Source organism: Pipistrellus hanaki, assembly GCF_964339955.1.
Source record: "Pipistrellus hanaki genome assembly, chromosome: 5".
NCBI classification, from domain to species: Eukaryota; Metazoa; Chordata; class Mammalia; order Chiroptera; family Vespertilionidae; genus Pipistrellus; species Pipistrellus hanaki.
In genome coordinates this window covers 50,301,856-50,323,073 of record NC_140507.1, presented here as the reverse complement: position 1 = coordinate 50,323,073, position 21,218 = coordinate 50,301,856, and the positions used below count along the sequence as shown (strand labels likewise).

At 42.5% G+C, this 21,218-nt stretch overlaps 1 protein-coding gene across 5 annotated transcripts in view; it reads right to left on the bottom strand.

Moving 5' to 3' along the window:
* The window catches only part of DCLK2 (doublecortin like kinase 2), a 135,245-nt gene extending 114,789 nt beyond the window's left edge, over positions 1–20,456 (bottom strand). For 3 of the 5 annotated variants that reach the window (XM_084884904.1, XM_084884905.1, XM_084884906.1), the window contains exon 1: positions 19,405–20,455. In XM_084884904.1, coding sequence (XP_084741030.1) covers positions 19,405–19,828 — 424 coding nt within the window. In that variant the 5' untranslated portion in view covers positions 19,829–20,455. Of the gene's footprint in view, positions 1–19,404 lie in introns of all 5 variants that reach the window. The other 2 variants (XR_014795100.1, XM_084884903.1) reach the window with 2 other exon arrangements.
* Between the last annotated feature and the right edge of the window lie 762 nt (positions 20,457–21,218).

Here is a 21,218-nt window from a genome sequence, read left to right as displayed (position 1 = left end):
TTCTTTATCAGTTACAGCTTTTTCCTCAATCTAGTTTGCTCTCCCTGTAAGATTTAATGAGATACCCAATTACAGAAATGCCCTTCCTTTCCACAGCACTCACTACAGAATGAGTCCCTGCTTCCTTAGATCCTCCCTAAAGTATCCAACCGAAGCCCCAATTCTAAGACAGATCCAACACTCTTCCCAAAACACCCCATAATGTCATCTTATGCCCGTGTAGCCCTGATGCAGTGACTAATAAACCCAACCATAGTTGTATTCTTGGCTGAAGAGAATTGCGATATACTCTCTTTGAAACCAGTTCTTTGACCACAAGATGCTAAGTGGAAACCATTTTGAAAACTATAATCATATGAGTGCTATATACAAAGAGGATTTGCTTTCTGTACAGAAAGAGGATAGATAGAAGCTTAAGCAGGTTATACCACTTAATTGTCTTCAAGCATGGTATAAAACAAAGTCTTTCAATTTCCTCTTAAGGTTCTCTCCAGAGCCATGGTTGTGGCTTTTCCCCATTGACATTTGTTCAAAGACATTTTTTATGACTATATTTAGAAGGCTGACAAATTAAGTTCACAACAGTGTAATACAGCCTGGGTACTTCTTAACCATTAATTTTTATCCCTAAACAAATTAACTGTCTCCTATTTAAGAGGCAAAAGGCTGTTAAAACCTAGGAACTTGCAAATTTCCTGTTCTCTGAAAACCTTCTTCCCTATAAATATATGTCAGTCTGTGCCAATTTTTCCACCCCTCTCCCTTTTCAGTGATAAGGATACCCTCCTCCTAGTCATTGTTAAGTCCCTCTACCAGGACTTGGGTCCTTCCCTCTCCTCATACTTAGATTTCAAGGGCATTTTTTTCCCTCTGTTAAACTAGACAGTCTCCCTATAATATTATTGTATACAGTGTCTCTCACACACAGATCCTCCCCTCTTCATTCCTCATCTCACTAAACCTAATGGACCTTTGGCTTCCATTCACTGCTAAGGTAAAAAATTAAGAAACAAACAAACAAACAAACAAATAAATAAATAAACATTCCTCACTGGATCCATAAATGACCCTGAATAGCCAAAGTACTCTTAAGGAAGAGGAACAATGTCAGAAGTATACACATTATCTGATTATCAAACTATACTGCAAAACTATACTAATCAAAACAGCATGGTACTGGCATAAAAACAGACACACAGAACAATGGAAAAGAATAGACAGCTCAGAAATAAACACAAGCCTATATGGTCAATTAATCTATTGGGTCGGCAACTAAGTAATTGCGGGTTTCACACATATATGGCTTCAATTGAATTTTTAGGTTTGCAGACGTAGTACAAATGTAAAACACATTTTGTTATTTGATAGTTGGCTATTCAGCTGTTAATCAGTAAAAAAAGTTTTTTGATCTGTTTTGTAGTTTTCGTTTGGCGTTCGTTGAAAAATGGAAAATCAAAAGGAACATTTTCGTCATATTTTGCTTTTTTATTTCCGCAAAGGGAAAAAACGCATGGCAAGCTCATAAAAAGTTATGTGCTGTTTATGGTGACGAAGCCTTAAAAGAACGGCAGTGTTAAAATTGGTTTGCCAAATTTCGTTCTGGTGATTTTTCACTCAAAGATGAAAAACGCTCTGGTCGTCCAGTTGAAGTTGATGACACCCTAATCAAAGCAATAATCAATTCGGACTGTCACAGTACAACACGTGAGATTGCAGAGAAGCTTCATGTATCACATACATGCATGAAAAATCACTTAAAACAACTTGGCTATGTTCAAAAACTCGATACATGGGTTCCTCACGAACTGAAAGAATCACAGTTAACGCAACGCATTAGCAGCTGCAATTTGCTAAAGAAACGTAATGAAAATGATCCATTTTTAAAATGACTGATAACTGGCGATGAAAAATGGGTTGTTTACAACAATATCAAGTGGAAAAGATCGTGGAGCAGGCCAGGTGAACCAACTCAAACAACATCAAAAGCTGATATTCATCAAAAGAAGGTTTTGTTATCAGTTTGGTGGGATTACAAAGGAATTGTCTACTTTGAACTCTTACCACCCAACCGAACGATCAATTCTGATGTCTACATTGAACAACTAATGAAATTAAACAATGCAGTTGAAGAAAAGCGGCCCGAATTGACAAATCGAAAAGGTGTTGTATTCCATCATGACAATGCAAGGCCACACACATCTTTGGTCATTCGGCAAAAATTAATGGAGCTTGGTTGGGATGTTTTGCCACATCCACCATATAGTCCTGACCTTGCACCATCTGATTACTTTTTGTTTCGATCTTTACAAAACTCCTTGAACGGTAAAAATTTCAATAATGATGATGATGTCAAATCGTACCTGATTCAGTTTTTTGCTAATAAAAACCAGAGGTTTTTTAAACGTGGGATTATGATGCTGCCTGAAAGATGGCAAAAGGTCATTGATCAAAATGGGCAATACATTACAGAATAAAGTTATTTAGTTCCATGAAAAAATTGTCTTTGATCTTTAAAAAATCCGCAATTACTTAGTTGCCGACCCAATATAACAAATGAGGCAAGAATATACAGTGGAGTAAATACAGTTTCTTCAATAAATGGTGCTGAGAAAACTGGACAGATACATGCAAAAAATGAAGCTAGACTACTTTCTTACACCACATACAAGAATAAACTCTAAATGAGTTAAAGACTTAAATGCAAGACCTGAAACCATAAAACTCTTAGAAGAAGAAAAATAGACCATAAAATATTTGACCTTGCTCTCAGTAATATTTATGAATATGTCTTCCTGGGCAAGGGAAACAAAAGGAAAAAGCAATCAGAGTAGATGATATCAAACTAAAACTTTTCTGCACAGCAAAGGAAATCAACAAAACAAAAAGGCAACTTGAATGGGAGAAGATACCTACTTATGATAGATCTCATAAGGGGTTAATAAAATATATAAAGAGCTTATACAACTTAACAGCAAAAACCCCCAAACAATTTAATTAAAAAATGCGCAGAGGACCTCAATAGACAATTCTCTATTGAGGACATACAGATGGCCAATAGGCATATGAAAAGATGCTCAACCTAACAAATCAGAGAAATGTAAATTAAAACTACAGTGGTTTATCACTTCACACCTGTCAGGAAAATGGCAGGTCACTCTGACCCCCATCAATAAATCAACAAGTAAGTGTTGGTGACCATGTGGAGAAAACAGAACCCTTGTCACTGTTGGTGGGACTGCAAATTGATGCAGCCACTGTGGAAAATAGTATGGAGGTTCCTAAAAAAATTAAAAATAGAACTACCATATGATCCAGCAATTCCACTTCTGTGTATTTATCTGAAGAAATCTGAAACACTAATTCAAAAAAAAAAATGCATCCCTATGTTCATTACAGCATTATTTCAAATAGTCAATATATGGAAGCAACCTAAATGATCATTAATAGATGATTGCATTAATAAAGCTCGCTCTCTCTCTCTCTCTCTCTCTCTCACACACACACACACACACACACACACACACACACACACACACACAGAAATATTACTTGGCCATAAAAGGAATGAAATTTGCCATTTATGACAACATGGATGGACCTCGAGGGTATTATGCTAAGTGAAATAAGTCATAAAAAAACAAACACCATATGATTTCACTTATGTGGAATCTAAAAGACAAAATAAATGAACAAAACAAACAAACTCAGATACAGAGAACAAACTGATGGTTGCCAAGTGAGAGAGGGGTTAAGGGGCTAAGTGAAAAAGGTGTAGGGATTAAGAAATACAAACCAGAAGTTACAAAATAGACAGGGAATATAGTCAATAGTGTTATAACTACGTATATTGCCAAGTGGGCACTAGACTTATGGGGGGGAAGATGATTGTTTTGTAAGTTAAATAAGTGTTTAATAACCATTCTGTACCTGACTCTAATATAATATTGAATGCCAATTGTAATTGGGAAAAAAAATTAAGCACACCTCATCTGTTTTCCCTATTCCTCACCCAGCATTTGCTCTTAAGCCACTGCATCATCACTTCTGCTCCCTGCACTCGGCTGGCTGAAACCTTGCTCACCCTTACCCCCAAGTACTTCTTTCTTAACTGCTAAATGCAAAGCACATTTTTCTAATTTTACTTGATGTTTTCTGAGAGCACTGGACACCCGTCATGATTCTCTTCCTGCAGATCCTTTCTTCTTGGCTTCCATGATCTAATTTCTTTTGTTTTTACCTTTTATTTCGATTGTTCCCTTTCGGCCTGCTTTTCAGGATCCTTGTCTCTCACCAATCCAGACATCTCTCAACCCCCTTAGATTCTCCACCCTCTTTGCTTCAACCACCACTTCTACCCAGACAACTCAAACAATGAGGACATCTTTTCTCTTGAGTTCAAGTCACTTTCAGAACATTTCTACTAAATAATACATGGATATCACACATGCTACATGTCTAAAACTAACATCATGCCCCATCACTGCCATCCTTCCCTCAAACTTTCTTCCTCCTGAATTTCACAACGTATTGAATGAAATCACTATCTATATAGTCACGTAAGCAAAAAACAAGACTCCTGCTTCTCTCCTCCCTTTCCCCACAAGACTGTTCACTTTGGCCAAAGCACCTCTAGAATCCACCCTCAACCCTGCCTTCTCTCATCCTCCCTGGATTAGAGTTAGCCCCATGTATCAGGCCTCACCCCCCCCCCCCATCCTCCACAGGGAGGTTTGTTTGTAGAATGTGCATCTGATATCTCCTGCCTGCTTCCTTGGCTTTAGAACACAGGACAAAGTCCTCAACACGTCACACACTTCCAGCTTCACCTTCCGCCACTTTCCCACAGGTTCCCAAGTTAGCACCACACCAGTGGATCTGCAATTTCCTTCCTTCAAATCTCATCATACCCTCTTAGTCTCATCCCTTCTTATACACCTGAAATAGCCTCCCTCCTCCTTCTGCCTTACCTCTTTTTATGACTAGTCAAGATTACTTGCCACTGATAAGGAGGTAAAGCAGCAGAACCTTCACATACTGCTGAGAGGATTGACAACCCACGTAACATGAGAGCCAGAAATCCACCCCAGGCAAGTACCCAAGAGAAATGAATGCACATGGGTGCCAGAATATATATTATCTCTCTATATATACATGCACACACATATATGTTCATAGAAGTATTGCTCAATAGCCAAAGATGAGAATCAATTCATATTATCCAACTTAGATTATAGTGCAGTCATAACAGTAATGCAAATGAACAAGCAAGCTATATGAAACAATGATGACAAAAGACTATATGAAGTAGGAGTCAATTTCTGTAGAGTTCAAAACAGAGACCAGTTAACAATTTTGATTAGGATGTCTTCATTGTAGAAAAAATATAAAGAACTAGAGGCCTGATGCACGAAGATTCATGCAAGAATGGGCCTTTCTTACCCTAGCTGCTGGCACCACTTTTGCTCAGGTTGAAGCTGCCTTTTCTCTCCAGAACAGAGCTACCTTTCCGCCTTCCCATGCTGCCTAGAGGCCCAGAGTGGCTGGGACAGTGCGAAACACCTGTGCCATCGCCATGGTGTCTCGCCCCACCCTGCTTGGCACCTGCGTATGCAAAGTAACCCGCCATCTTTGTTGGGTTAATTTGCATATTCACTCCTGATTGGCTGATGGGCACCACGAAGGTACAGTTAATTTGCATCTTACTATTTTATTAGTGTAGATAGCAAGAGTCAGGCTGCTGTTCCCCTGGAAGAGGTATAGCGGGGAAGAGGCTCAGGGAGAGCATCCCAGATACTGTCATAGATGGCTGGTAATCATGGGGGTGCTCACCTCATAGTAACTCAATAGGCTGTGCATGTATGGTTTATGAACTTTCTGTAGGAATATGTTTCATAATTTTAAAGTAAAATTTTTAAAATTACATCATTCTTGGGCACTCTTGTACTGTGAATTTTCAATGTTAATTTCTCAATCATTTATTTTTCTTTTTAAATCCTCAACTGAGGATATATTTTCATTGTTTATTTAGAGGGAGAAGGAGGAGAGGTGGGAGAGGGGGAAGAAAAAAGAGAGGGAGAGGGGGGAGGGAGTGAGGGAGGGGAAGAGAGAGAGAGAGAGAGAGAAACATCAATGTGAGAGGTAAACACCAATGGGTTGCCTCCCATTTGTGCCCTGACCAGGGATCAAACCCACAATCTATGTATGTGCCCTGAATGGGAATCAAACCTGCAACCTTTTGCTGTATAGGACAATGCTCCAACCAACTGAGCCTCCAAGGTAGGACTTATAATCACTTATTCTTTATCTATCTCTCCCAGAGCTTATGAATAGAGAGTTTTTAAAAATCAGGTGACTATGTTTTATAGGTACAGATGTCCAGGCCTCGGCACAGTTCAACTAAGCCACAATCACTGGAAGGTGGTACACCAAAAAATAAAGGTAAGATTTTTAAATTTCACAGGTGAATGTGCAAACAATCCCTCATTGCAAACCATTGCCTGGACTAGCAGCTCCTTGAAAAAACTGACTGTACCTTTTTCATACCACCCACACCTAATAAGTGCAGCACATGGAATCTAATAAGCACTCAAAACATGTTTGTCAAGGAATGACAAAAATATCTATTTGCAAAACAAACTGATTTGCATTACTTTTCCACAGCATAGCTGTTTACACACGATGGCCTGGGAGGCTCAGGGTCAGGCTCCTGAAAGATGTCATGCATGATCTGAGACACTTTTAGGTAATGCTAGACCCACAAAAAGAAACCTAAGCCACATAGGAAAAAAAAAAGAAGGACATGAGGACTATCTAGTACCCACCAACATTTTTTTTCACTACAAAGCATCAGGATCAGGGTAGCTTTTTAGTCCAAACAGATGTAATGTCTCCTTCAATTAATGGTGTGTGTGTGTGTGTGTGTGTTCATATATATATTAGAAGCCCAATGCACGAAGATTTGTGCAAGAATGGGCCTTCCTTTCCCTGGCTGCCATCACCGCCTTTCTGCTTTGGCCCTGGAACCGCCTCTTTCCACTCCAGCCCCACCTTCCCACACTGCCCAGAGGCCCTGAGCAGCTGGAGCAGTGCAGAATACCTGTACCATCGCCATGGTGACAATGCAAGGATCCCACCCCGCCCCCTGCCATTAGGTGCCTGCATATACAAATTAACCCACCATCTTTGATTGGATGGTGGGCGTCTCGAAGGTATGGTCAATTTGCAACTTTCTCTTTTATTAGTGTAGACTGGTATGTGTTATATATACAGACATATAATACATAAGGTGTCCCCCAAAAATGTATACACATACTTTGAATAATTAAAAAGGCAGTGTTTATTAAAATACATTTCATTTTCAAAATTTAGCCATCAGCTGTTAAAGTGTGTATATATATATATATATATATATATATATATATATATATATATTTGAGGGAAGCACTCTATATATTCTCTATATCTATTTAATAGCTAAATCACAATAGTCCCTCAGCATTTAAAATTCAAGTTACTGTGAGAAAACACAAATAGCTACATGCAACCATATGCAGTTAGAAATTTAACAGCAGTATGTTTTAGCCTATTTTCCTATCAGTTACTGTTAAGTCTTTCATCCACTTCTATTAAGATATCTACATTAACACCACCAGTAGTTTGTAATTATAAACTATTTTGACATTCATGGCAGAAAGTAGTTACACAAAATTCGGACACGGAAACTATACTTAACTCTTGCAGTGACAGCAAGCACTGAACTTTGATGAAAAGGAAAACTTGTTTACAAGAGTATGGTACAAGGACTCTCAAGCTTAGAGAAACCCCCATCCAAAGATTTAAATATGTTCCCATAGAAAAGGAAACACAAAAAGACACTTTACATCTAGCACCAGAAAAAAAATAAATTAAATTCTTTTCTAACTTCCAAAATGAGAAAAATTACTTCCAGAGGAATATAACCATGGAAAATAAAGCTGGATGTGTTGCATCTACAAGGTAGTTTGATGTCCTTCATCAGTACAGCATCTGGGAGATTTTCCTACAGGTGGATTATAATGTGCCTATCTCCATTTAGAGAACATTAAGAGAGAAGCTCCCACACCCGGCTGGTTAAGAAAAACACGGGGTGAGGAAAAAGGTTGATTTATTACTCTGTGTAAAACAACTTAAGTTTACTGTCTGAACTGTCCAGTGCCCAGAATTTAAACTCGTGGGGATCAGTAGAGTAACCCAGAGTTCATCTCTCTGGCCCGGAAGCTGTTCCCACTCTGCATTCCTTTGCGGTGTCTCTGATCCAATGCTGTCACATTCACAAAGTGAATACAATAGCCTTTCCTGCAGGGTAGAACTAAGGGCACAAAATGAGATCTTTCACCTCTAAGACCAACGTTCTTTCAACACATCTGATGGCAAGGGGCAGAGAGACATTGTCTCCCAAAGTCACATCCAGCTTCACCATCTGTACCATCCACAAAAGCTACACCTGAGTGTCTACAAGAAAGTATGTCCACAAATCCACTTTTCACCACTGAAATTTACGGGGTTGCTTAAGATTTAAAAAAATATATATGTAAAAGGAAAACAAAAATTCTACTCATTAACCAAAAAGCCTTCCAGCTTGCTCACTGGGAAAGTACTAATTGTTTCTAATCTCCTGGTAGGATGAAACCTTCAGACCTGTTCCTCTTGTCTGAGCCAGCTGGACACCACAATCTACAGGAGCTCACCATGGCCATTTTCAGTCTGTGCCTATATTTTGATGATTAAAATGTTTAGATCACCCATTTCTGGAACCTCTGGACAACTGCTTCTGAACCAAGGACAGCCAGGCCACTGTCCACATCTTTTGGCATCAGGTGTGGTAACTCTGCTGTCAGTGAAGGAGGGAAAGTGGACTCGAGGGAAAGACGTGCACAGCAAGTGAAGGCCGGAGGACAGTTTTACTCTGCAGGAATGAAGGCTCATTAGCAGCACAAAACCGACTCATCACTCAGCCATCTGAACTCAGCATTCAGCACCACGGCCACACTGGGAACAACAATTTAATGTGAGCAAGTAGTATCTGCAGCTTTGTGTTGCTATTTTGCATTTTTATTGTAAATACCAATACAGTTTTATTGGTATTTCCGTTATCAATTTGTATGGAGTGTATCGGTGTACAAGACCTATATGCATAAGTACACACCTACCTTTATATTTATAAATATTAATATTTAAGTAACAATGTAATTAAAGTAATGAAGGCAATAATGGGCTTCTGTAATTCTGCTCTTAGCCATATATATATTTATTTATTTTAATGATTTTTTACAGAGAGGAAGGGAGAGGGATAGAGAGCTAGAAACATCGATGAGAGAGAAACATCGACCAGCTGCCTCCTACACAACCCCTACTGGGGATGTGCCCGCAACCAATGTACACGCCCTTGACTGGAATCGAACCTGGGACCTTTCAGTCCACCGGTTTCGGCGGCTGTTAGCTTTTTACGGTTTTCCTTTTTAAGTATCCCAAACATTGCTAATATTAGAGAAACACTGCAATCTTAAGGATATTGAGAGAGAGACAGAGAGACAGAAAGACCTTCACACCAAAATGTATCCCTCTAATAATATTTGCAAATAAAATGTGGTATAAAGGGTATAGGGTCAGTCCTTCAATTGCTCATCATCCAAGCAGAGGTAAAACTTTCCTGGACAGAACTTCCTCAACTTCTGGAGTTCTTTGTAAACACCTTTCCCCTTCATCCCTGAAACCTCGCTGTGAGATCTAAGAGGAAGGCCTGGCCCAGTTTTAAGGTAGTGACTGATGCTGAGGATGGCTTGCAAAGCTCCAGGACAGATGGTGAAGGACTCAAAAATCAGATGTGTGTCCAGAAAATAGGTGTTTAGGGGGTGGGAGGGAAGGGGAATGGTGAAGGAAAATATGAGCACTGTTTCAAAACACCGGAAGGACTGCCATGCAGAAGCATGATGAGCCTTACAGAGATCCAAATGGTGGCTCTAGGATTACTGGGGAGGGGAAAGTGGGGGTATAGAGTGAGGAGCAGAACTGCAAGGACACACATTTTGTTTTAAGATGCTGAGGATCACTCCTATTTATCAAAGAACCACTGCCTGCTAGGGCTCTCTGCTCAGTGTTTTATTATACGGTTCATGTGGAATCTTCTGGCTATTGGCCTTGATCGCCAACCTAACAAGAGATGAGTTTACATTGGACGGTTTCTCAAGTTCTTCCCTGCGCAGAGGCTTGATGAACATGAGTATAACCAATAGTAAGTTTCCAACACTCCTTTTTTATTTTCTTGATTCTTTAGCAGATGAGGCAAAAAAAAAAAAAAAATACTGTGAAGTAAAGAGACCAAGATGATGAGCAAGGGTATTGGGAAAGGGCTCATCAATCATTGCTTTTAAGAAATAAAGATCATGTATATCAGCACTGGACTTAGAGCAAGCACTCAATATAGGCTCAGTGTTGTTGTTTTTTCTTAAAGAAAAGTTTAAAAATAATCTTAAGTTTGCAAAACATACAGAGTGAAGGAAGAGATAAATCAATGACCGTACTTTCAAATGTCCACTAGGATATATTTTGGTTGCAGGTAATTATAATTTTATCAACATACAGACAAAAGGTAATATAGTAGGCCATAACTATAGATTATTGTAGCCACTTTGTTTAAGATGATAGTAAATGTTATAGTATAATCAAAAGTAAGTAAGTTGATCTCACAAACCACTGTTTTACCGTAGTCTATAAAGTGGTAGCATCTGACAAACTACACGATCTAACTAGGTGACTGATTTAATTTAGGCCACAGAAGACATAGCAAACAGAATAAAACACTGAATTATAATAAAAATTAAAGGTTTGCCAAAACCAGTTTGGCTCAATGGATAAAGCGTTGGCTTGGGGACTGAAGGGTCCCGGATTCGATTCCGGTCAAGGGCATGTACCTTGGTTGCGGGCACATCCCCAAGTGGGGGGTGTGCAAGAGGCAGCTGATCGATGACTCTCTCTCATCGATGTTTCTAACTCTCTATCTCTCTCTCTTCCTCTCTGTACAAAATCAATAAAATATATTAAAAAAAAAACAATGTAGTAAAAAAAAAAAAAATTAAAGCAGGTTTTAAGAGATGAAAATTCTAGCCTTAAAACAGTGGAACTTAAAATGTATCTGGTAGTATTAAAACTATACATGAAATGAATTGAATTTGCTATAGACAATGCTTAAGAATGCAACATATGAATAAAACTGAATATAAGCTATGTCAGAGAACTAACTCAAAGGTGACACTGAAAAATGTAGAGGCTTAAAATAATCCTGGGATTTAAACACACACACAAGTAATAAAAGTATGAGAATGCACTTATGACAGATGTCCAAAGAGAAAAATCAAGTCAGGCATCTTAGAAGCAGTGAAAATTATACATTATTAAAATAGATTGCATTATTTTTCTTGAACAAAAATATTTAAATACCAAAATATGAAAGGGCAACAAATACTTGATTTTCACATGAACTTATTCTACTTCTGTAAATCTAGCTAACTGTCCAGCTAGCCGTCTTAACCAGAAAGATTTTTAAATTACCTATATCCACCTAGTCCCACTATTTAAAATATCTCACATGTAGCAAAAAAGTAGCATTAATTATCAAACATCTTGTGCTGGTAGTATGTGTTGCATTGGATAAAGAAATCAATGAGCCCTCACTTGGTTTGCAATTTTTCCTTTCCTCAGAGCATTTTACGAAGACGACCCTTTTGTAAGTTATTGGGGGGTTCTAAGAACTTTAGCTAAACCTTGGTAATCACATCTGATCAAAAGACCTGGCCAACTTTTATTTATTTCTATTGCTTTAAAATGTCTTTAATTTTTGGAGAGAAAAAGAGAAGGATAGAGAGATAGAAACATCAATGATGAAAGAAATACATTGATCAGCTGCCTCCAGCATGCCCCCCAACAAGGAATTGAGCCCACAACCTGGGCATGTGTCCTGGCAAGGAATTGAACCCAGGACCTCTTGGTGTATGGGTCGATGCTCAACCACAAAGCCACACTAGCTGGGCGACCTAGCCAACTTTAAAGAGGTCCATAGAGCCAGACAGAGTCAGAAGAATTTCCCAAGATCACTGAACTTCAAAAGAGCAAAGGGGATTTAGCAATTACCTAACCCCGTATTCGGCAAACTGTGGCTCCCAAGCCACATGAGGCTCTTTGGCCCCTTGAGTGTGGCTCTTCCACAAAATACCACGGCCTGGGAGATTCTATTTTGAAGAACTGGCTTTAGAAGAAGATTAAAAAATTTTGCTTTCAAAAGAAATTTCAATCATTGTACTACTGGTATTTGGCTCTGTTGACTAATGAGTTTGCCAACCACTGACCTAACCCAGCTTTCAAGCTTTCATTGATGGGATGAGAAAATGGAGGTCAAACAAGGGAACTCTGTAGAGCCTGAATGCACAGACACTACCATGCAGGGGTACAGAATGGTGTGTTTATTCCAGGAATCATACAGGAAGCATCCTAACATTTTTATTTTTTTTTAATGCCCACAGTGACTGAGGCACTACTGCAATCTTCATTACCCAGCTCTAAATGATTCACATTGGGCTCACAGTGATGGAAGTTTGGACTGCTGATTTATTATGTCCTATGGCCTATGCAAACCTCAGGGGTCGGAATGGACCCCATTTCCTCAAAGGTGGTAGAGCATAGAAATTAAGAATACAGAAGTTCAGCCAAAATTGGTTTGGCTCAGTGGATAGAGCATAGGACTGAGGACTGAAGGGTCCCAGGTTCGATTCCGGTCAAGGGCATGTACCTTGGTTGCAAGCACATCCCCGGTGGTGGGTGTGCAGGAGGCAGCTGATGGATGTTTCTCTCTCATCAATGTTTCCCTCTCCCTCTCCCTCTCCCTCTCCCTCTCCCTCTCCCTCTCCCTCTCTTTAAAAAATCAATAAAATATATATTTTTAAAAAAGAATACAGAAGTTCAAAAGCCAGGGAGAAAGACCTCAACTTCCAGCCCCACCTCTTAGGATTAGCACAAGGGGGCAATTTCCTTATGCTCGCTGGGCCTCAGCTTCCTCATCTGTAAAACCGAGACGACATCCCTGCCATTTTTCACAGATATTACAAGGTCAAGTCCCTCACACAGTGACTGCATATAAAACATCTAACACAGAGCAGTAATGCTGAGAAGAAAAAGAATCCCTAAGGAGGGTCGTTGTTAATTTCATCAGAAGAGGTAAAAGCAGAAGTGGGAGCATGAGCAGGTGGGGTAAGGAGAAAGAGACCTGGCTACGAGGTACAGACCTACAGCAACTCTCCTGGTCCCACCAGCAATGGAGTAAGGGTTTGACCAGCACTGCCCAAGGGAAATGAGCTTCCTTTATTTCACCTCACAGGACCATAAAATATCCATTTCTGTATTTTAAAGCCCATAAAATATTTATCTCTTCTTATAACTCTAGAGAATCCTTATGGCATACTCTAATCATATAAATGCTCTCCCAAATATTCCCTGTCTTTCCCCAACCCTTTAGAATTCTTTATTCTCCAAATTAAAATTTCTCTTCCCATTATGTCTGGAAAGAGTCTATTTGCTGCTGTATTATTGCACAGCTGAATTCCCCCATTTTAAGTAAATGAGATGAAAAGAAGAATCAAATTTATAGAAGCAGGTTTTAGGGAAGAGGCCTTCTCCCCATAATAAGGACTGAGCACAGCACCTTTGAAATGTAATCCAATTTTTCAAAATACATATTTCCACATTTAGGAAATATGTATTTGAATAGGAACAACCCCATTTAAACTTAATTCATAGAAAACTTCCCATGATAGCCAGGGGAATCATTTTTTGTACTATTTATTTGAAGTAAAATTTATTACTTTTTTCTAAGTAATTATTTATCAATAGAAACAAAGTAATTTTATGGGCTATTTATACAACGAATTTATTGCATGTCCAAGATCCCTGACCTCATGATGCTGTCAGTCTAATGCAAAAGACAGACCAATAAACCACTAACTGGAAAGGTAAGTGGTATAATAGAGGCAAAGGAAAATGGTGTAGGTAGAAGGACGAGTTATAAGCTTGACCTCAGGCCTTGGCTCCAACACCTGTTCCCCTGGGAAGCTTTTTTTTTTTTTTTTTTTATCATCCTGGCCAATACTACACTTTCCCTGGAAAAAGAGAGAGAGAGAGAGAGAGAGAGAGAGAGAGAGAGAGTGTGTGTGTGTGTGTGTGTGTGTGTGTACACGTTTGCTATCTCTTTCCTTCTAACTGTGAGCATCTTAAGGGAAGAAACTGTACCCTTAGCACCTGAAACAACAAAAATATGCTCTTGATCAACAACTATTTGAGACCAATGTCCCCGAGGTGTGGGAAAAGACGTCCTGGAGGGATAACACGTGAAGCAGGTCCTAAAGAATCTAGTAGTCTGCCAAGCAGACCTAAGATTCAATGTTAAACTGCCATGTCCAATCATCCTAGATGCCTCTAATGCATTCAGCTTTTGACTTATTTTTGCAAATATGTCTTATAACTCACAGTTAGGGGGGAAAATGTAATCCCATAATAAGTTCCAATAGCTAAGTTTTGATTTTTACTATAAAAATCCACCTTTCGAGGGTGGGAAAAAAAATCCCAGGATATGGGTTCTTAGAGATTTATTTTTTACTTAAAACTCTCTCAGTAACTACATTTTTGTTTAACACCTTCAAATAAATTGACCAAACCCAGCAGATTCAATAAACTAGATTTAGTAAGAGAACCTCAGAAACTTGAGTGCTTAATTTCTTTATAAGCTTACTTTCCTTAAATTCAAATTAGTTCATGTGCATTTCAAGTTAACTTGAAGAATGGAAGTTATCACTTACCAAAATCATAAAAACGGCCCTGGATGTGTGCTCAGTTGGTTGGAGCATCATCCCATATGCCAAGAGGTTACGGTTCAGTTCCCAGTCAAAGTTTTGTGTGTGGGAGGCAATCAATGCTTCTCCCTCTCCCTCTCCCCTCCCTCTCCCTCTCCCTCTCCCTCTCCCTCTCCCTCTCCCTCTCCCTCTCCCTCTCCCTCTCCCTCTCCCTCTCCCTCTCCCTCTCCCTCTCCCTCTCTCTCTCACTTTCTCCTTCTCCCTCCCTCCTCTACCTCCCTCCCTTCCTCCCTCCCTCCCTCCAATTAATAAAATCATGCTCAGTAATAATTATTTTTTAAAAATCACAAAAATTCTCTCACATGCCAAAAATTCAATCAGCTTACTTACTGTTGACTGAGGGGTAACAGGCAGAGATAACACAAAACTACATTTTACTTTTGGAATGAGAGAGGCAGAGACTGGTGGCAATTAATTATCTTGGCTCCTGGCAAACACTTCACCAGAGCCACACGCCCACTCCCTGCTTGAGAGAAGGACAGCTTCAGCCTTGTCAGTTTTCTGGAAGGTTCTGAGTAGGGAAAGGCAGTCCAGGCCCTCATATACTCAGTAAGTAGCCACATAGGTAGAGAAAGAGCATGTCCTTTTAGACCTGAAGGCATCTGACTTGGAGAGGGGATCTGCCAAATGTTCCACCTTTCCTGAACAGAAAAGGACACTGAGGCCCTGGGAACTAGGCGAGTTTCCCCCCTCAAATCCACAGTGAGCAGAACCCAGGGATCTTCACTTGGTCAGCCATCATTTCTACTATCCTTGGCCATCTCTCCTTAGGACACCAACATTTTACAAATACAGCCAAAATGTTCAGTAGGTGAGAACACTCACGGAATAAAGCTGAGACTTGGAGTTCTGACTCTTAGCTTGGAACGTGAGAACTGAAGAGTGAGTCATCAGGACAGCTTCAGTTATGTACCGGAGATGACACAAACTCAGCTGGCTCACAGCTTCACCCAACTCAGTCTCATTTCCCCCAATATTGATGGTTATGACAAACAGTCCTCCACTGAGAGAAGGTCCCCATCCAGTTTTAAAGAATAAACAGGACTACTGGGATACCCAGCACCAACTAGTGAAATTAAGCTAGCACGGTGAGGTCCAAGAAAAGGCTGATGCCCGCTGGCCTAGGGCAGCACAGGAGTGCCAGCAGACACCAGCACTGTTTTCAGTTGCCAGAGACTCTCAATGTCAAGGGCAGAAAAAAAATCTGGGTCATGCAAATTTCTTTTGTCATCTGAGTTCAATGGGATTGGGGTTCTGAAGGAGAGTTCATGCCAAGGGCAGTCTTTTGAGCCATCACCTTCTCTATTCCTCACTGAAAACCTTTTAGGAAAAACAGTGTTTCCTAAACTACAAACTTCATGGGAGAGAAGAGGCAGAGGAGAAGAGAGTCAACCATAATGGTGTAAAAAATAGCAGAGAATCTTAGTCAATTTTAACATGGGCAATATTACAGACCTATTTTTACTGATCTAATAAAAACTGTAAGTTCTTCTGTGTGGTAAATCTAAACACTGGAGCACACAATTTTAATTAAAATGTGAAATTATTTAAATTCTCTAATAATTGATATTAGAGCATAGATGGTTTTTTTGTTTGTTTACTTTTTTCTTAAAATCTCTCTTGCAACAGGGTACTCCACTCACTACTGGAATATTCAAGACTTAGACAAAGATCCATTGTCAGAGAGAATGCCACTATGACAAAAGAAGTGCACAAATTTTTCTCTTTTGCAGTAACTGAATACTGCTAGAAACAAGCAATCAATTGACTAGACTAGGAAAACATTTCTGTTGTGCAAATATTTGTTGCATCATTATGTATCATCTGATGGTATAATGTGGACTCTATGGGTCTCATCCTCTTGGGAAGAAAATGTTCCAACCCTTTCATGTACAGCCGAAACTACAGTTTGAGAATTAGACTCAGTGGACCATGTATTGCGTAGGCAAATGACAAACTCAAGTGTATAATATGTGTTCTCATTAATTAATGTGCATAATGGTTATCTTGACCAAATTCCCACTACGATGATACTCATCTTTGGAGTACAATAATTTCATATAGCAAATGTACTGTTAAAATTACTTCAGAGGAAGGTACTAAAACTCTTCGGACCACCCCAGACACAGTGTCAGTAACGGGTGTGGAATCCATAGGCATAGCCTTGATCTTTCCATGGGACTGCTACTCTAGTGTTGGGCCAGTCAATCTGTTACTCAGTTTTGAAATATCTAGACAAATGTTGCTCTTCACGTTTCTAACACCATAAAGAAAGGAAGCGATAAAAGCCTGTTTAACAATGTATCTTTATTTTACAACTCCTCCTCCAGTTGGCATCACCTCCTCGGGTGGCCTTTAAAACCAAAACACACAACTGACCGAGAGAATGTGTGAAGTCGCTCATACACACAGGCTGATGAGACAATGTAAGTTTGGCTGGGTCCTCATCTAGCCAGACAAGGGGAAACTTCTGGCAACAGCGACTAAATAGAGAAACTCAGCCACTTCCAGGACTCCTCAGTGTGGCCACATCAGTGTATGGGAAGTGAACTGCAGAAGAAAGAGCATCTACTGCAGCAATTACAGGACAAGTCGTGTTACTTTCCTCGTGTGTGTTTGTGTGTGTGTGTGTGTGTGTGTTTGTGAGAGAGAGAGAGAGAGAGAGAGAGAGAGAGAGAGAGAGAGAGAGAAATGGGCACAGTGCCTTCAGAACATAACATAAGAACAGGATGAAATGATATAAGAAAAAGAGTTGGCTCCAAGTTCAGTTTCCTCTCCCTGCCAAGCCAATGTTGCTCTGACTATAGCAAATGTGCCATTGACATGAAGAAAGGTGCCAAGGGCAGACTCTATGTAAGCATGCAGGCAGAAAATATTTGGGTTCTGTCTAATCTTTACAAGTGCTACCGTGTTTCCTTGAAAATAAGACATCCTCCGAAAATAAGACCTAGCGCATGGAAAGACATCCCCTGAAAATAAGACCTAGCGCAACTTTGGGAGAAAAAAATTAGTATAAGACACTGTCTTATTTTTGGGGAAACAGGGTATTTAGATCTGGAAATAGGTTCTATTATTATATCTAAAGGCACACTTCGTTTTGTTGGAATTTCACTTTATTGTGCTTCACAGGTGTTGCGTTTCTTTACAAATTGAAGGCAAGACACTCCATCAGCAAAAAGATTACAGCTCACTTTATTGTAATCCTCGCTTTATTGTGGTGGCCTAGAACCGAACCTGCAATGTCTCCTAGGTATGCCTGTACTTACTAATGCTTTTTTTTTTTCATTTTAAAGGAAAGAAGATGCCGAAACTGGTTTGGCTCAGTGGATAGAGCGTCGGCCTGTGGACTGAAATGTCCCAGGTTCGATTCTGGTCAAGGGCATGTACCTTGGTTGAGGGCACATCCCCAGTAGGGGATGTGCAAGAGGCAGCTGATCGGTGATTCTCTCTCATCGATGTTTCTAACTCTCTATTCCTCTCTCTTCCTCTCTGTAAAAAATCAATAAAATATATTTTTTTTTACAAAAAGGAAAAAAGAGTAAGCATTGCAGGAATTCAAGGATGACACAACATACATCCAATCAGTCCTTTAGAGTGAAGCAGTTGCCAAGCAACTGCTGATTCCAATGGCTTCTCACCGTCCTCCTAACCAGCTAATTTCAACAGAAGAGAGGGCAAGAGAGATTGACCTTGACTCACCTCATCGCCAACCAAACGTAGAAAACCCTTTAGCGCACAGTGGTTTTCAACCTTAGCTGCACATTCGAATCACCTGTGGAGCTTTCACAACTCGGGATGCCCACACCACACCGCAAACCAATTACATCCTAACCTGGAAGTGGAGTGGGGAGGGCGGTGGCGGGCACCTATATTTTTTAAAGTCGCCAGTGACCCAGGATGCAGTCAAGATTCAGAACAATCGCCTAGGATCACCCCTCCTGACCTCATCTAACTTCTGCTGGGAGTCCAACCAGGAAAGCGAACCCAGAGCTTTTCCTAGCACAGCCTTCTGACTAAAGCAGATACCGCAGGGACCCTCCCACAGGCTGGCACCACAGGTGTCTCCACTGAGGCCCGCAGAGTGCTGAGCAAACAGCTTATTAGCTCAAGGGTTACCCAGATCCTCACGGGAGAGCCTCCTTTCCAAATAGTTTGCAGTTAACAAAAACAAAAAACAAGTTCGCCCATTTTAAGAGATGTCACCCAAGTCCAAAGCCCTTTAGGATTTTTTTCTTTTTTCTTTTTTCTTTTTAAGGCAAATCTCTTGGGAAGGACAATCAGAGGATAACAGCGCGCTCCACACAGAGCTTAAGGAAAAGCAGGCATAACGTACAATTCCCTACAATTCCCGTGGCCTAGAAGACACCCCGAAAGGCGTCCCCCCGCCTCCCTACGTGGGTGTGCGCGCGCGGCCCCGCGGCGACTGCACCTGCTGGGCCGCACCTGCTGCGCGGGGCCCTCCCCGCCTTACCTTCCAGCAGCTCGTCCAGGCTGGTGACCTTCCTGCTGCCGTCGATGGTGTAGATGGTGCGGACGCCCTGGGGCAGGTTCACGTTGTCCGACAGGGAGCGGGTGAGCTCCATGAGCAGCGCGTCGAAGGAGCGGAAGCGGTCGCTGGAGATGGCGAACACCAGGCCCTTGAAGTAGCGGTCCCCGTTGCGGTAGAAGCGCGCCTTCTTGGCCTTCTTCTCGGAGCTCAGGGCCTGCAAGGTGCGCGTGCGGTAGAAGCTGCAGTGCGCGCTGTGCGCCGGGCTGGGGATGAGCCCGTTGCCCTTGGGGCCCGAGCTGCTGCTGCCCCCGGACGAGCTGGGCGCCCCTCTCCGCGACCCAGGCCGCGGCCTTTTGTCCCGCTCCTCGAAGTGCTCCAGCTCGATGCTCCTGGTGCTGCTGGCCATCGTGGCGGCTCCGAGGGCTCCCAGCACACACACACACAAAAAAACCCCAACCAAAACCAAAAAACGTCCCAGCCAAAGCCTGCAGGTAGCCCAGCCTCAATGCAAGAACCGACTCCTCCGGAACGCCCGGCCGCCAGGGGCCTTTATAGCGCGGGGACACCTGGCTCGGGCATCCCGCCCTCCGCGCAGGTGGAGGCGCTGAGCCGCCCTCCCGCGCCCTCCTCCTCCTCCTAGCAGCGGCCGCAGCGCCCGGCGGCCCGGCTCATTGTCCGGCGGCGCGGCTGGCTCCGTCCCTCCCGCCCGCCGCCGGGGAGCCCCACGCCCCCGCCAAGCGCCTCCTCCCCCGGGCCCCGCCTCACAGCGCCCGCCGGGGAGCCGGCCCCGAGCCGCCCAGAAGGGCCACCACCACCCAAGGCTCGCCCCCGGCCCGCGGGCGCACAAGAGCTGGGGCGCCCGGTGCGGCTCGCATCCGCCGGCGGCCGCCCGGAGCGCGGCGGGGAAGGAAGGAAGGGGCGGGGGAGGGGCTGGAGCGTGGGAGCGGCGCCGCGGGCCCGCCCACTCGCGCCTGGTCCCGGGCACGGAGCTGCGGCCGAGCTGGTGCCCTGGGCCAGCGGGAGGGTCGGAGCGCGCTGGCTGGGCTGGGAGGGCCTGGCGGGCCCCTTCCTGCCCCTGAGTCCGGCCCTAGCGGGGAATAAGGCCGCCCGCCATCCCCGCCGCAGGCCCACCCAGCGCACCGGCTGGCATCTGCGCTCGGCCCCCCCAAGCCACGGGCGCGGCCCGCGGTCAGGGATGGCGGAGTTTTCCGCCCCCAAGAGGTGCCAAAACCCCGGCGGGGGGCTGTGAGGTGAGAGGAGGGGGCTGCACCGGTCGGCGCGGAGGCGCTGCAGGGCGAGGGGAGCGGCTCCCCCTGGGTCCTAGGCAGCCTCCATCAGCTGACAGCTCCAAACCCGCGCGCACACGCGCCAATGGGCTGGGCGCAGCCGCGGCATGCGCTCCTCTGCCTGGGAAATGTGTACGCACAGGGGGAAAAAAAAAAACAAAAAACTCACAAAGGAAGGAGATTCAAGGGCAGGGATCACATCCCTCAGCCAGCCTCCAAATGAGGAATCCAGGGCAAATTAGGCAAGACATTTGAAATATGGCACTGCGTTAGGGCACAAATTTTAATTTTTAAAAAAAGATTTGGAGCTTTATTTAGAAATTCTTTGGTGGAACAGGCTCCACAGTTTCCACTGGGGGTTCACTGACTTGGCACATTCAGCGACTTGGAATGCATGAATGGTCAGAAGTTATTGGTTTTTGAGGAGGTTATTTAACCTACAAATACTTATTATTTTTTTAAAAATATTTTATTGATTTTTTACAGAGAAGAAGGGAGAAGGGATAGAGA